This window comes from Ostrea edulis, chromosome 9 (genome assembly GCF_947568905.1).
Source record: "Ostrea edulis chromosome 9, xbOstEdul1.1, whole genome shotgun sequence".
Taxonomy (NCBI): Eukaryota; Metazoa; Mollusca; class Bivalvia; order Ostreida; family Ostreidae; genus Ostrea; species Ostrea edulis.
Genome location: NC_079172.1, coordinates 21,533,335 through 21,550,332, shown reverse-complemented (window position 1 = coordinate 21,550,332; position 16,998 = coordinate 21,533,335). Strand labels below are relative to the sequence as shown.

The 16,998-nt window shown below is 38.3% G+C and overlaps 1 protein-coding gene across 1 annotated transcript; it reads left to right on the top strand.

Moving 5' to 3' along the window:
• The first annotated feature begins 4,498 nt into the window (after window positions 1–4,498).
• Window positions 4,499–16,638, top strand: LOC125659177 (fibropellin-1-like). Its single transcript, XM_056148833.1, has 8 exons — window positions 4,499–4,599; window positions 7,635–7,780; window positions 7,877–8,000; window positions 8,137–8,315; window positions 8,429–8,547; window positions 11,175–14,444; window positions 14,584–14,731; window positions 16,365–16,638. The coding sequence occupies exons 1-8, from the start codon at window positions 4,546–4,548 to the stop codon at window positions 16,405–16,407; spliced, it is 4,083 nt and encodes a 1,360-aa protein (XP_056004808.1). The 5' UTR covers window positions 4,499–4,545; the 3' UTR covers window positions 16,408–16,638.
• The last annotated feature ends 360 nt before the right edge of the window (window positions 16,639–16,998 follow it).

The following is a 16,998-nucleotide window of genomic DNA, read 5'->3' as shown; positions in this document are numbered from 1 at the left end:
GTTTGGGGCCATAATAGGGACTACGGTTTTACATGCAAATAGATATGGAAAATCTTCTGATATGGACCAAGGTGACTCAGGTGAGCGATGTGGCCCATGGGCCTCTTGTTTATCAAACATTTGTTTACCAGAGGATTATCATACAACAAAACAAAATAATGTGATTGTAAAATAAGTTAAAAGATGTTGTATATATGTATCTCCTCATAGATGTTCCTGATTAAATTAAACCCAGTAACCTGTTACATGTAGATGATCATTAATAGCTAGCTTTTCTTCTTTGTCGGCTACTATTACCTAACTTTTCCAACATGGATACTCTACTGGTAGTCAACTTCTCTCTTGTTGAGTTGCCAGAATGATAGGAAAGACAAAGTGTTGGGTACGTTTTTATACGCTCGTCATTAGACGGGAGATATTACGTTACGGTGCTGTCTGTGTCTGGCTGTCCATCTGAGGTTGTGTTTTCCTGACTTTTCCGTAACGGATGCATGTACATGTACGACTTTGAAATTTAGTCACAATTTCTCCCTCAAGAAGCAGAAGAGTGAGTTTGCATTTCAGCTTTATTGGTCCGTCCTTGACCTACTTTAGGGCTATAAGTAGGTCAAACAGTTTTCCAGACTTTCTTTTGTTACAGATGTAGATATTGCCTTGAAATTTACACAAAACTTCCTCTTGAAAGAATAAAGGTTCAGTTTGCATTTCAGCTGGATTGGCCCGTCTGTCTGACGGCTATTGGTATTTTGCGAAACGGAACGGAACGAAACCGGTTGTGGGGTACATTAAGGGAAAATGGACTGGTAAAACTAAAAGTAGGTCAAACAGTTTTCCCGGGATTTTTTTCATTATGGATACAGATATTGCCCTGATATTTAGCCCTTTCAGAGGAATACAACTACAGTTAGCATTTCAGCTGGATTGGTGCATTGTGACATACTTTAGGGGTAGAAGCAGGTCAAAAAGATTTCCAGATTTTCTTCAGTATGGTCACAGGTAACATGTATTGTTCTGAAATTTTGCCGCAACCTCCCTCTCGGAGAAATACATAATCGGCTCACATTTAAACTTGATTGGTGCACCATGACCTACTTTAGGGCTAAAGTAGATCAAATAGTTTCCTGAACTTTTTCTCGTCGTCAGGGGTGTGATTTTTCCTCTGTTCAGAGGAAATCCTCTGATTTGCTCAATTTTCAAAAAAATGAAACACTTTGGATTTGATCTAAAGTGGCAGAAAATGATATTTTTCCAGGTAGGGTGAGGTGTTTTCCTCTCTTGTTGAACAGTTTTCCTCTGATTTCTGAGGTATTCAGTCACACCCCTGCATCGTAGATTGCATTGACATTTTGTCACGACCTCCATCTCGGAGAAATACATAATCAGTTCACATGTCAGATGGATTGATTCAGAGTGCATGTTTCCAGGACGTATTTCACTGTCCGGCGAGCGTATATTGTACTGTTTCCAGTGCTCTTGTTTGCATCTAATGTCGAATAGGATTTTGTTATCAAACAGTTCGTTTCATTTAATATTCAAATTTAATGGAGAAACTTTAGACATTCTTGTATTTAGGTAATGCTCATGGCAGTATCCTTCTTTACATATATGTATTACACAATTTTAAGTCGTCCGAGTCATTCGGGTGACCTATTCTAATTGGTCAGTGTCCATTGTTATCTGTGGTGAAATAACAATTGAACAATTTTAACTTCTTAATAACTACCATTCCAATTCTTCTTTAATTTGGTATGAAGCATCTTTGAGACAAGGGGGACGTAAATTGCATGACTCCTGCACCTCCGGGGCCTACATATTGTAGGTAATTTTCAAAAATCTTCTCTACAATCGCACATCTAAGTTAAATTAAATGCATAACAGAGCAGGAAGGCCCCTACCAAAATTGTAAATTTCTTGATACCAGGGGTACATGTTCTGACTCCAGGGTGGGGCCAAACTTGGTATATACATGTATTTATGGTTGGTTGGTTGTTTAATGTCCCTCTCGAGAATTTTCACACACCCGTTAAAGACGGGACGCATTATGGTAAAGTGCCGTCCGCCTGCATGTCAAGACTAGCCAAAATAAACCGTAAGTTCCAGGGCCCTTATTCACAAAATATCTTACGACTAAGATGGAAAAAAGAATTCTGTTTGATAATCAAATACCGATCACAAGGTCATAAGTATGTATTCAACTTTTATAAACCATGGGTGTACTTTACATATTAATTAAGAAAGTCTACAAGAAATGAAAAATAAGGAAATTACAGTGTTTGTAAATTTTGATCTTAGTCGTAAGATATTTTGTGAATAGGTGCCCAGGTTCTTACAACTTGTACATTTGATCTCCATGATGAGAGGAAGATGCCTATTATTTTTCAAGGTCAAGGTTTTAGTACACATGTATGTTAATAGGAAAACCTTGTAGGCAGAATACAGACCAAACTATTGGAGATAGGATCTTACAACATGGGTATATTTAATCACCATGATGAGAGGAAGACACATTGTTTTTCAAGATCAAGGTCATAGTATCAGCTATTGAATAGGAAAACCTTGTAGACAGAATACGGAGTGAACTGTTGAGGATAAGACTATCAATGCCAGTACACATGTACTCCTCACGCCAAGTGGATGATGCCTTTTGTTCTTCAAGGTCAAGGTCGTAGTATCACTTAATAGGAAAACCGTGTAGGTAGGATACAGACGGAACCGTTGGGGCTTGGGCCGTCAAACTTGGTACACATACATCTTATGTCAAGCAGAGGATGTCTATTGTTTCCAAAGGTCAAGGTTATAGTATCACTTAGTAGAAAAACATTGTTTTTTTTTGTTTTCCATATTAATTTCGTTATGAATGCAGTTATTACCCTGAAATTTTATCACAACCTCCCTCTCAGAAAAATACATAATCAGTTCTCATTTCAACTTGATTGGTGCAACATGACCTACTTTGGGTCTAAAAGTGGGTCAAATAGTTTTCTGGACCTATTATCATCATGGATACATGCAGCTATTGCAATGTAAAGTTCTAGAGCTCGTGATTAAATTAAGAAAACAATTACATCAGCTTGTGACAGGCGCATTATGTACTGCTCCCGGTAATCTTGTGATTTGCAATGTTTGCACTGTTAAAGTCCACGAAAAAGTCAACATTGCCATCAAGCCATATCTGATTGGTCTGTTACTGTCTACGGAAATACATTAACTTGATCCCGCCAACAGAGATATATTGCCGTTCACAGAGACAATCCCTGTCATTCTAAATCTTATTATGTTGAGGGTCATACCATAACAGGCCTTTCCCATTTTTCGTAATGTTTTTATACAAATCTGCCATATTGCAGAGTAAGTCCAATGCAAAATAATACTCTTTAATTTTCATAAGGATGTTTCAGTAATTTGTACTGTTAAAATATTTATAAAATAAGATTTAATCCATGGTTTGAATTCGATAATCAAATTGACCATTTTACCGTACTCTCTCTCTCTCTCTCTCTCTCTCTCTCTCTCTCTAAGAGATGGGGTCTACATTGGCCACGTGTCAATATTTTGTACATATAAAGTTCTCGGGAAAAATAGATACACAATTCTCAGTTTTATGATTTTATCTCAAAGCTTAATCCACTGTGTACATCGCACGGTAACCACTGATATACTTGCATATAGAATTCAACCTAGTAATGTACTAATAGAAATGCTCTAAACATAATAGTCATTTCAATGTTTCTTGATTAGGCCTACTTCGAAATAACACAGAGTTCGGGGAAAAAGTCTTCAGGAGCGTCCAGTGAGTGGTCATTCAGGCGCGTCCAGTGAGTGGTTATGCATTGGGTACGTGTTCACGAGGGGGTGTAAAGTTGGTTTTTTAAAGTCACAATTATTTTGCATTCCTGAAAACTAAGCGACATATAAATGTTTGATATTTTTTGCACAATTCATTTTATATCATTGTATTAGAGATAAAATCTTGAATTAGATTTCAGCTTAAAATCCGTTTTAGAATAGTTATGAAATTAACCTTCAATATTGCATCTGCTGCACAGTGGCCCTTGAAGTCGTAAGATGTAGAAAGAGAAGACTTTTTGTACTTCTAGTGAATGAAGAATGAAAATAACGAAAAGTGAACAATCTCAAAATTCCAATAGAGAATACAATATTTAGCTAAGAGTAGGACAAATACAGACTCCTGGACTCACCAGAGGTGGGGTCAGGGGCCTAGGAGGAGTAAACACCCCTGTTGGCCAGTGGCACCCGCTGTGAATGCCAGGAAATGATTGGTAGTATGTTTGTTGTATTTCGATTGCCGTTCAGAGTCTTGAACTGTTCAGTATTTCTAGGACTTTCTTAAGGTTAAACTGTTGAGGATCAGAACAAGGCCGCGGATTCCTAATATGTTATCTACTGATATAAAGTAGGTGGTTTGTTGATTATATCAATGCTATGCAATGTATAATGTCTTATCAAAATAAACAAATTTTTATCTTTTGCCTTGATAATAATCGACATCAGATGTACAATAAATGATGTCAATGCAGCACAATAATGGCCGAGTCAAAACACCTACTGCTATTATTGCTATGGATGATCACTATTCAGGTAGGTCTGTCATATAGTCAAAACATTCAGTTACATGTACAAACTAGACGGCTCCAAGGATCGGACAAGGAAGTAATATCTTGACAGCTTCACAGTACCGGTATTTCTACAATCTGCCTAGTTCTAGAATTATGGACATTTTAACACGCTGACTTACAATCTCAGAATAAGGAGCTAAAGCTACAATTTGTACGCCTCGATATACACGTATGATTGAAATGCAATGTTCTTACAACATAACACAGAGTTTCCAATTGTGAACCACATTATTATTTTTTTTTTTTGCTTTGTATTATTAGTATGTCAATATTTATGACTTTGTGTTGGTACATGTACAATGAATAATCATTTGTTTGTATTATGTCAATATTTATGACTTTGTGTTGATACATGCACAATATATAATCATTTGCTTGTATTATGTCAATATTTTTGAGTTTATGTTGGTACAGGTACAATAAATAAATCAGTATGCACTTACAGAGACGGGGTTTCTGTTCACAATCAGTCTCCACACTTCTCAGTATGCCTATCGCTCTTTTTGATCCCTCCCTAGTGCTCATCTGCCGGTTCTCCGTCCCTAGTACTCATCTGCCGGTTTCCGTCCCTAGTGCTCATCTGCCGGTTCTCCGTCCCTAGTGCTCATCTGCCGGTTCTCCGTCCCTAGTACTCATCTGCCAGTTCTCCGTCCCTAGTGCTCATCTGCCGGTTCTCCGTCCCTAGTACTCATCTGCCAGTTCTCCGTCCCTAGTGCTCATCTGCCGGTTCTCCGTCCCTAGTGCTCATCTGCCGGTTCTCCGTCCCTAGTGCTCATCTGCCGGTTCTAGTCTTGATCAGACGATATCCAACCTTCCTAGGATGTTTCAACCATTGGTATACTGTAGTTGGTGGGTCAGCAGATGGATGCCGACTTCCAGCACAGATCGTCTCGAAGATGTCATAACATTCTCTGCTGCCGCTACTCTCATTTTTTTTCTGGACCGCCCATTTATATACCCCTTTTTATTTGAGATACGTTAAGCTCTTGATATGCCAATGAGTGTACATACTTAAACTCCTTTCTCTAATATATATGACACTGCGTCTGTCCGGAGTGATGTTTTCACGATTTAAGAAAACCCGACGCCCTGTCTAAATTAACCTTTAGCTGCCAGTCTTGTCCTCTATCCACAAATCATGTCTTACTGTTCTTCTGTCAGCTGTTACTTCACTCTGTCTTACAAACAGAATTTGCCCCTACTTCACTTTTTGTGGACCGTTTTATTTTCCTTTTCATCTCTAGCACATCGGATAACTCCTGCAGGATTATGTCTTACCACCATCTATAGTGCTACCTGACATCTTGATAGAATCCGCGACATCGTCCATCTTTGTAGTTTGGGTCTTCACTTAATCTCCACTGTTGTAGGTCTGTACTTTCATTTTGGTATCCCCAATGCTATCTTTGTCTGTGATGCAGTCATTAAACATTTCCTTCTATTGATGTGATCTCCTCATCTTGAACGTGCATCTTGACTGTTTATGCGTCTCTTCCTCATTTCAAAACATCTGCTCCTCCGTTGCTGGAACTTTCTACGAGCCTTGGAGACACTCTCTTCCAATACAGATAAGACCCACCACGTACTTTGTCACTGTGAAATGTCATCCATGAAGTTTTACTCAATGGTAGTTGGTAAATCTCTAGAGTCCATTTTCGGCCTTATCGTCTTCTTATCTGATGTTCTGCTCACTAACCTAATACCCATAGTGGAGAAATAGTACGTCCTATAACTATCCTTTTCTCCATCCTCTGCCAGGATGTTTTGTAGTTATCTACGGTGATTCTGATCTTTATCCCTCCGAAGTAACTCCTGACAATCTGTTGGACCTTCTCGGGTACATGTTACACCTATATGGTAGCGTCAATCATCTTATGAAGAATATATGCATAGCCATTGTCTAGGTTCATTCATACTACAACAAGGTTTTTCCTGCCTTTTATGGCCTTTGTTGATAAGCTAGCTAGTGATGCTTATGTGTTACACACACTCGGAGAACCTAGCTTCGTATGCCTCTCTCTCTATATATGTCTGTATCTGTTGTCCACTATGTAACTTATTATCAGCTTGGCCACAGAAGGTGTGGCACCCTAAATAACCCTCACTCGTCAATGGCCGTAAGAGCCGAGCATATGCCTAAATTTAAAGCCCTTCACCGGTGTTGGTGACGTCTGCATATGAGTGAAAAATTCTCAAGAGGGACGTTAAAACAAGATACGATCAATCAATAAGCCTATTCTTTCATTATTTTTCAGGAATTGTGCTGATATGTTGCGGAAACCTTTCGACAATTATATTCTAGGTCTCTTGGCTTTGGTTGGTTGTTCTGTCGAGTTTGCTTGATTGAAGGCTGCGTTCTTTCATGACTTCGCCGTTGCTGTATTGAGGCTCCTTGCATTGTGGGTTGTGTTTTGGTGAAGACCTATATGCGCCTCACAAGTGAATTCTGGGCGCTGTATTGGGGTGTCACATTAAACTTGTTTAATACTGATTGCGTTTTATGACAGAAGGAAGCAGGAAAAATATTAATCTGATTTCAAAACGAGAACTACCTGATTTTAATGTACACATATATCTACCGGTATCTCAAATATTTATGTGAAAGGTGAAGGTAACGAACAGTGATCAATCTCATAACTCCTATAAGCAATACAAAATAGAAAGTTGGGCAAACACGTACCCCTGGACACACCAGAGGTGGGGTTAGTTTAGAAAAAGTATCGGGGTAACTCATACGCAAAGTTGAACTGGGGTGCGCAGAAAAGTTTCCAATTTCTATATGATATTTAATGACGGGGGGAGGGGGGGTAGAGAAAAAAGTAATAAATACCACACATGGGAGTACCAAGAAGTCGGTGTGAACTGAGGTTCTGAACTGTACAAGATCCTGTCCTCCATTAACAATAAATGTAAGTTTAAGGGGTATTCATAATTACATGGCTCATAGATATAAATTAAATTTGTACATCAGTATTTTTAACCTTTATTTTTCATAAGGTTGCTCTTGGGAAAATCACTTTCTTTATGCACATAGACGAGGTGAAAAGTCCAGGAAATAAACTCCATGGCGGTGGGTGTTGTCAGGGTGTAACAGGTACTCACTGTACCAAGTTATGTAAGCCTGTCCTCACTATATGTCTCAAGTAAGTGCTTATTGAGAAAGAAGGACTACATTAACCTTAAAACATCAGTTTAGAGGTGTACCAATTGTTCTGATTATACTTAATGTTTTGTTGCAGGGACAACACTCACACCTGTATCTCTAGTTTTACCACAACCTTGGACATGCGTCAACAGACTGTCACATACGGATCTAAAGTTGGCAATACAAGCAATCCACAATTTTTGGAAGTGGACAGTTGGGTAAAAAAAAACACCTGCTTTTATATTGAAGACCATTATCATGTTAGTATATTGTTAAAATAATTTCATCAAATTTTGAATGTACAGTAAGCATACATTTTAATTTATATGTTTTATTTATATTTGTTTCAATTAGAAAAAATACCTTGACAAGATATCGGTGACTGTATCAGATATGGGACCTTCATCTACAGCACTGATCTACCAGACCAAGTTTTCTGATTACAGTCTTAAGATAGGGAACAACATACTGTCACAAAATTGGCGACAGAAGAAATTAGCGGCCAGCTATTTTTTGGATCACAATGCTTTCTCGTAATTTTAATTTAAATCTTAAACAAGAACACAGTTCAATATTATCGTATTTTCCCGCGTCATCTACTTTTTCGTTGCTAATAATTAATAATTATAAAATTGCTACACTTTAGATTACAGATAACTTACAAAGCGTACTGTTCTGAGGGCTACTACGGGCCAGACTGTACCGCTCACTGTCCTGGTAATCCAAAGAAGTGTGTGGTCAACGGACATACCTACTGTAAAATGGGTGAGTTTAAATTCCCATTAGAATGAACTAATGAACCTCTATACAGTGAAAACAAGAATATCAGTAAAACTGATGGATGCTCCCCGAACTAATCAATGGACTACTTCATATGACGAATGACGCAATGATCAATAACTCTTGATGAAATTCAGGATTTTGTTTATCCATATAAGGTATATTCTGAGTGACTTTGAGGTTTACAAAATGACTTTGAGTGACCTTTGTCTGATACTCACTTGCCTATTACTATATGATCAATACCTGTTCAAAAACTGTAGAAGATTTTTCTCATATAAGGTGACCTTGACCTTTCCAAAATGACCTTGGGATACTTTGGTCTAGAAGATCAATAACTATTGAAATAATATTGATTGATTGTTAACCGGGAGGTCGTGAGTTCAAGCCTCGCTCATGCTACGACCGCGTCAAATCTAAGATATTAAAATAGGTAGTTATTACTTCTTAGCCAAACGCTCGGCATTTAAGAGTGAGAATCACAGGTCTTTCGGATATGACCTTAAAACGGAGGTTCAGTTTCGCGGCAGGCGTTGGCACATTAAAGAACCCTCACTGCTACGGCCTGGAGCGCTAAGCATAAGTCTAAATTTATGGTACTTCACATACAGCTGGTGACATCTTTATATAAAATCCTTAACGGGACATAAAACAAAGAAACAATCAATCAATCAATCTAGGAAAAGTGATCAATTATAGGAGATATGAGATTGGACGAACGGAAAGAAGGATGGACAACGATGGTATACAGTGAAACTTCTCCAAACCGGCCCCTCAGAAAACCGGTTCTCCCTGAATATCGGCCGATTTTCAAAGTCCCGGCAGAAATCTTAACATTTCCTTACAAAGAAAGTCTTACAAAACCGGCCACCCCTGAAAACCAGACATCGGCCACTTTTTAAAGTACATTTGTTAACAAACATGTGTAATTTACCCTTAACATACCGGCCACTTTTTGAAGACAATAAAATTTTGGCCTGAGGTTGATCAAGATTGTCCAGGGGTGCAAATTGACTGACGGACCCGCCAGGTGAGAAGTTATCCACCGAAGGTGTGAAAAACACTAGTGGCCTCTTTAATTTCTATTGTTTACCTGTGCTGTCAAGTGTGTTAATTGACACTTAGCTAATCCAAGAGACCCTTCCAAATTCTGTACAAAATGTAAAAACCAGTTAGGAACATATTGAATGAATACAGTATCAAACGTCATATTGTTACACCATACTACATGGTATGATATAAACGGTATTTGATAAAGAACAAACCCATGACTGTTAATGATAATTATTAAAAGATAGATTAATTTTCTTGGTCTCCATAGGCTTAAACTTCCAAAACAATATTAAAATTACAATTTCATATTTACTACTGTACTTTTTAAAAACGTCAAAACAAAATTGTTAATGACATAAGCGATAAATGTAAACAGAATACTTATAGGTAAGAGGAGTTCCAATAATAGGTCTCTGTGTTTTCTTTATGTATCCTGTTATAGATTTTCAGTTTAAAATTTAATGATTTCAGCGAGAATATTTCTTGTAATTCATAATTACCATTAGGTACAAGCGGACTAATTTAATCTCCACCGATAATTGTTCATAGATCACCAGATCAAATTCAACAGTACCTACTTTGTGAATATTGAGATAAAACGTCTATATTGCTAAATTCTCGGTATACCGGCCATCCCTCTAAACCGGCCGTTTTTTCCGGTCCGAGAGCCGGCCGGTTTAGAGAAGTTTCATGTACTCTCCCGAAAATTTTCGGGGAGCATAAAACTTTAGACAATTAGAGTAATGTATATGAAAGGTGACGATAACGAACAGTGATCAATCTCACAACTCCTCTAAGCAATACAAAATAGATAGTTTGGCAAACACGGACCCTGGACACACCAGAGGTGGGACCAGGTGCCTAGGAGGAGTAAGCATCCCCTGTCGGGTTATCCATCAAAGTAATGTATAGCGAAATCATTAATATTTTCATCATAGAGTACGAAACGTTTTCTATTAACATTCTCAGTTTTGATTTGTAAACTTACATGATGAAAGCTAAACATTGTATTCAAAGGAGCCATTTATCGCAAAATTAGGCACCACGTTTACTTACATATGCTTGTTTTAGATGAATCATGGTGAATAATTACATGTTTTGAAATGAAAGTAACCTACTAATTAAATTGTAAATATAATTAAGATCTTAATTCAATCGTATGTAAAAGACATGTATGGCTTTTTTCAATAACTATCGGGAAAATTAAAATCCATCACCGGTTAACTAAATAAGTTGTAATCATGCTTTAAGTCCAAACGGAAATTCTTGCAATGTTTTATAATAACTGATTAAATGACCAGTTTATTTCAGATTTAAGTTTTTTAGTTAGTATATTTGGTCTAAATATCCGGTTGGAATTGTCTTGGTTCGGGGAATGTCTGTTTCATTTTGCAATAATAACCACATATTTTGTGTTCAAATCTGTTGTTACATCTAACACGTATATTCATTTTCCATTTTCCTATTTTTACCCCTTTGCCACCCAAAGATGTGGATAAAAAGAGATTCCTTTAATTAGCTTTAACAATTTCAAATATTAACATTCAAATATGTTGTAGGATGGCGTGGTACTAACTGTGATCAAGACATTAACGAATGCTCTACACACAATTTCTGCAGTCATGGTAAATGTAGAAATACTATTGGTAGTTTTCACTGTACCTGTCCTCCCTCAGTGTATGGTCGGAGGTGTCAACTTGATGAGGATGAATGTTTACTGAAGCCCTGTAATGGTGGAGAGTGTGTTAATAAAGTCGGAAGTTACCAGTGTCAATGTAAGGCGGGAACCACTGGTAGAAATTGCGAATCTTTAACGGCTCATTCATGCTCCGGCAACACTTGTAATCACCATGGAACGTGCAGTGTTCAACATCATAAGGCTGTGTGTACGTGTGATACAGAATACTCTGGGACGGATTGCTCCGTGAGAGACTTTTGTAAAAGCAATATCTGTCAACATAATTCCACGTGTGTTAATGGCCCAACAAATTATACCTGTTACTGTCCGAAGGGCTATGCGGGTCAATATTGTGGACAACGACATTGTTTGGAAGACACTTGTAACGGTCATGGGATGTGCTACAATATTATAGGATCAAATCATCAGAATTTGGTATGTGAATGCTATGAGGGATGGTCTGGTTCCGCGTGTCAGTCTTACAACTATTGTCACAATGTGAATTGCTCTAATCGCGGAAAGTGTTTCACAGGAAATAATGACTTCGTTTGTGTGTGTGATTCCGGATTTTCGGGCAAGATTTGTGAATCGGCTCAGTTTTGTAAATCTTCATCTTGCGTTGCTCCAAAGCTATGTAAGGAGGCCTTAAAGGGTTATACTTGTGAATGTCCAAATGGATTAGCTGGAAACAACTGTGACCGACTCGATCATTGCTTGAAACATCCATGTGGGGATCACGGTATTTGTGAAGATATGGAAACTGGATATAATTGCTCTTGTTACTCAGGGTGGACGGGCGCTTTATGTGCCGAAATTGATCACTGTAGAAATGCTTCGTGTCAGAATGGCGCTGTTTGTAGCAACAATGTATTTAACTACACTTGTGTTTGCCAGGACGGTTATTACGGCTCACTATGTGAACACCGCGACTTCTGTTACTTCAACCCATGTATTAATAACGGCTCGTGTTATAATCATGCAAAAATGTTTACATGTTCGTGTCCCAGCGAATGGACAGGACACCGCTGCGAAAAGGAAAATTATTGCTATACCACTCAGCCATGTGCAAATCATGCCCGATGCTTTCAAGTTGAATCAAAAGTAATGTGCCCCTGCTTAACAGGATGGACAGGAAAAAACTGCACAGTTACAGATTATTGCTATAACTCTCCATGTGGTTCCAACGGGTCTTGTGAGAACACGGAGGACGCCTACTATTGTAATTGCGATCCGAAGTGGACAGGGAAAAACTGTGAAACGTACGCCTGTGAAAACGATACTTGTGTTCACGGGAATTGTCGCGCCGGTAATAAAACTCTCTATGCTTGTGATTGTGAGCCTGGCTGGATAGGGTATGAATGTGATATTTTAGATCCTTGTGAAAATGTAACTTGTGAAAATGGGGGGAAGTGTGAAACACTTTTATTGACAACACAGTCAAATTCAAACTCTTCCCTCACCGGATGGCAAAACATTGTCAATACTACCACATCGTGCAAATGTTCCACGGGATGGGAAGGAGACGCATGTCAGATAGATATCGATGAGTGTCTAGCACACCACCCTTGTCATGGACACGGTTCATGTATCAACACACGAGGGGGGTATAGATGTACCTGTGATCGTGGTTTCTCTGGTATGAAATGTGAAGTGAACATTGACGAGTGTGAATCTGATCCATGCCATAACAATGCGACATGTGCTGATGGTATTGACAGTTTCAAATGTTCATGTTCTTCGTTCTTCTCAGGAGAGTTGTGTGATGAAGATGTTGATGAGTGTCTGTATTTCGTATGTGGGTCCCATGGAACATGCGTAAATACGTTTGGTAATTACAGATGCACATGCGCTCCTAGCTGGACTGGTCGCCATTGTGAAAAACACATCACGTCATGTTCCCTTGACCCGTGTAAAAATAATGCAACATGCTTTGATGTAGAAGATACTTACTTCTGCACATGTGGCAAAGAATTTACTGGTCGTCACTGTGATATTGATGTTAACGAATGCCAACTATTTTCTCCTTGCAAAAACGGTGCAACTTGTATGAATACGTATGGATCTTTCCATTGTTCTTGTCCAAAGGGATGGAGTGGAGAATTTTGTAATGCAAATGTAAATGAATGTGAAACTAATCCTTGTCCTCATAATACTACTTGTATAGACAAGGTCAATGGCTTTGAATGTCAGGATTGTTCCACATTTCAGTGTCTCAATGGCGGGAAATGTGTTGATACTGAGGTAGGACCGGTGTGTCACTGTTCCGAGGACTGGACCGGTAGTAACTGTAGTCAAAAGAACTTCTGTAAAAACGATCCATGTGAAGTGCTCCACGTCTGTATCAACACAAAACATGCGTATCTCTGCCAGTTCCACCCTTGCAAAAGTTCCCCATGTCAAAATAACGGCAGTTGCTTGGAAAGGGACGATAGTTATTATTGTGCATGTCAATCGGGATGGAAAGGGACACTTTGTGACGACAAGGACTACTGCGCAGAAAATGTTTGCAAAAACAACGGAACCTGTGAGAATGGAGACTTCTCCTTCCATTGCAAATGTGCGAACAATTGGTTCGGAAAGCATTGCGAGATGTTTGACTTCTGTCACTCTGATCCCTGTGGAAACGGTGGAATTTGTCAAAATATGCTAGATACTTATATTTGTAAGTGTCCACAAGGTTGGGAGGGCAAAAATTGTGAAATATTTAATCACTGTTACAATTTACCGTGCATGAATAATGGCATTTGTAATAACCACAACTCGTCTTACAGTTGTGATTGTCAGCGAGAATGGAAAGGAATGAACTGTGAAGAATACAATTACTGTTTTAATTCTCCGTGCCTTAACAATGCAACTTGTCGAAACGAAAAAGATTCATTTTTCTGCTCCTGTTCACCTGGGTATTTAGGGAAAACGTGCAATGTCTTCGACCAGTGTCTTTCTCAACCGTGTAAAAATAATGGAACTTGTATAATGAATCAGACCAGTTATGAATGTCGGTGTCATGGCGGGTATATCGGATTACAATGCGAGAACGACCAAAACGAATGCAAGATGGACCTTTGCCCACCAAAGTCATCGTGTTATAATAAGGACGGTGGATACTTGTGTATATGGGAGAGAAGACGAAAACGTGAATCCATTAATCGAAGTAAGCTATTTACTGACTGAGTGAATATTCAGAATTAAGCAGTATAGGTCATTAACAGTTTTAGGAAAATTTATTTAATCTGTTCATATAGGATATATACCTAAGTAGTCTTTATTTGTTTTTGTTTTTCATTTATCAGATCAGAAACACGGTGTATTAGAGTTGCCATTCTCCACAGACAAGACTGACACAGAGACCAGTGTCATCAATGCTCATCGTCTTCTGGAGAAAACTTTTTGTCCATCCAACTCTTCTATGTTTGAACCATTATCGCTACATTTACAAAGGTAATCTCTGATATTTTGTATTTGTAACCATGCTATCGTCTTTCATTCATAATAAGAAGATTATGATTTTTTTGTCCTTGAGTATAAGGACATAGTATAGAATAATATAAAGTAAAAGTAGGACGTTTTGCATAATTGATCTTTAATAACAAAAATAGGTATATAAACGCTTGAATTGGTCGATAGTGTTGACATTTTTGTTCATATATACTAGCGGGAAAAAAGAAACTGTGCATACTCAAAAGTTAGATAAAACATGAAAAATATTCTTTGATCGCTCTTTCGTCTTAAAGGCATAGTTTAATGTACTAAACGCGTGTTTGAGTACTCATTTTGTTAAATATCGCGTTCGATTATCCTTGATGACCACAACACACTTTTCTGGAGTTTTGAGCCTAAGCGACACGTGGATAGTAATCGATTAGAATTTCTTGTATTCGTTGATAGTTTTCAATGTATTGAAACAGAAAACATTGGTTTCTGGAATAAAATGTTGATAGATAGATGCCTCGCATGATTGAAAATGATCGTTTGCGTGTTATTGGGATGTTTAAACCTGGGATATTTTAAAGCAAAGTGGCAAGGCAGTTGGAGTTCACATTAACACTGTAAATGCTTCATGGAGACGATATCAGCAAACTGGCACTCTTTAGGATCGCCGACGATCAAGACACCCGCATGTGACGTCACGTCGGCAAGATACGTATATACGGACGTCACATTTGCGTAATCGATTCAAATCGGCTTCTTTGACTGCTAAAAGCATCCCTGGGCATCGACAAATAAGCCCTCGTACCATAAGACAGATTGCGAGAGTCCAACATCCGTCCACGACGTCCTGCTATCAGTCCTGTTCTGCTCTGACGTCACTGTGTTGCTAGGTTAGCTTAATGTAGGACGCATCGTCGATTCAATAACAGAGATTGGGCAGATATTCTTTTTACGGACGAGTCGATATTTCATCTCGACAGCAGTGACGGTCGTGTTCGGGCTTACCGTTGTGTCGGAGAACGTTACATTGACGCCTGCATTATCAAGCGCCGCCAATTTGGCGGAGGAAACGTTATGGTCTGGGGCGGAATTGCAACACATGGAATGATCACTATGGGCAATTTACTGGCGTACGCTACCGTGACGAGTTTGTATGTCATCACATCATTCAATTCATTCACAAAAAACCAGCGTAACGCCATTTTGTAGCCGGACAACGCACGGCGGCACGTGTTGTTAGCAGCAAAACGTGAATGTGCTATCCTGGCCTAAAATGTCACCGGATTTATCGTATATAAAGCATGTTTGGGATGAAATGGAACGACGTTTACGTTAAAGAGCCAATCCCCCTGCTACATTTAATGCTTTGTGTCGTTCTTGCGCATAACCCGATTCGTTCAATGCGTTGTAAGTGTGAACAATGCATCGGTACAAATGGTGGTCATACACGCTATTAAACATTTGCACCCCCCCCCCTTATTTTCATTGTTCATATCAACCATAATGGACATGATCCGTGATATTAAATAATGATATACATAATGCAACATAATATTCTGTATATGACTCTATAAATAAAATTATTCACATTAACAGTTTCTTCTTCCACTAATGTATATATGATTCATATCTTTTTGTTTAGGAATGGAAAATTTTACCTTCATTTTAACGTACGATGCAAGTGATTGTCAGTCCTATCTGATGTTCACACAATGACGTGACTGTGTTTTCAAGGAATACCATTCATCAGAATAAGCAGATCTCTAATGAAACTACTATGCAGAGCATATTTATCTAACAATAGACATTTATCTAACAATAGACATGTACTTGAATTTGTCATTTATTTGCGTCTGGTTGATTTTTGGTTTGCAACTTGTGTTTTCAATCAATAAAAGAATCACGAAAAACGGAAATTTGTTTAAAATACCTATGTAGTACATATCTTTCATTTATAAGGTTCTACTGACGAGGTAAATAAACAAAGTTATCGCGCATAGAAATATCAAAGTATTGGACTCAATAGTAAGCAAACTATTTTGTTCACTTTGATCGCCTGAATGGATTAATAATGCCAGAAACTAAAAATAATAAAATCTATAGAAATGTGATAGCAATTATGGATCTATTTTTACTACGCGTCAGACGATACAAAGCAGTTTCGCGCCATTGTGTCTGTGTACTTGTTAAATCATAGATTGTGCTGCACCCATTGTAGGTACCGACGGTTTTCATATCAATTTTAATATTATCTAACTCTCACGCACAAAATAAGA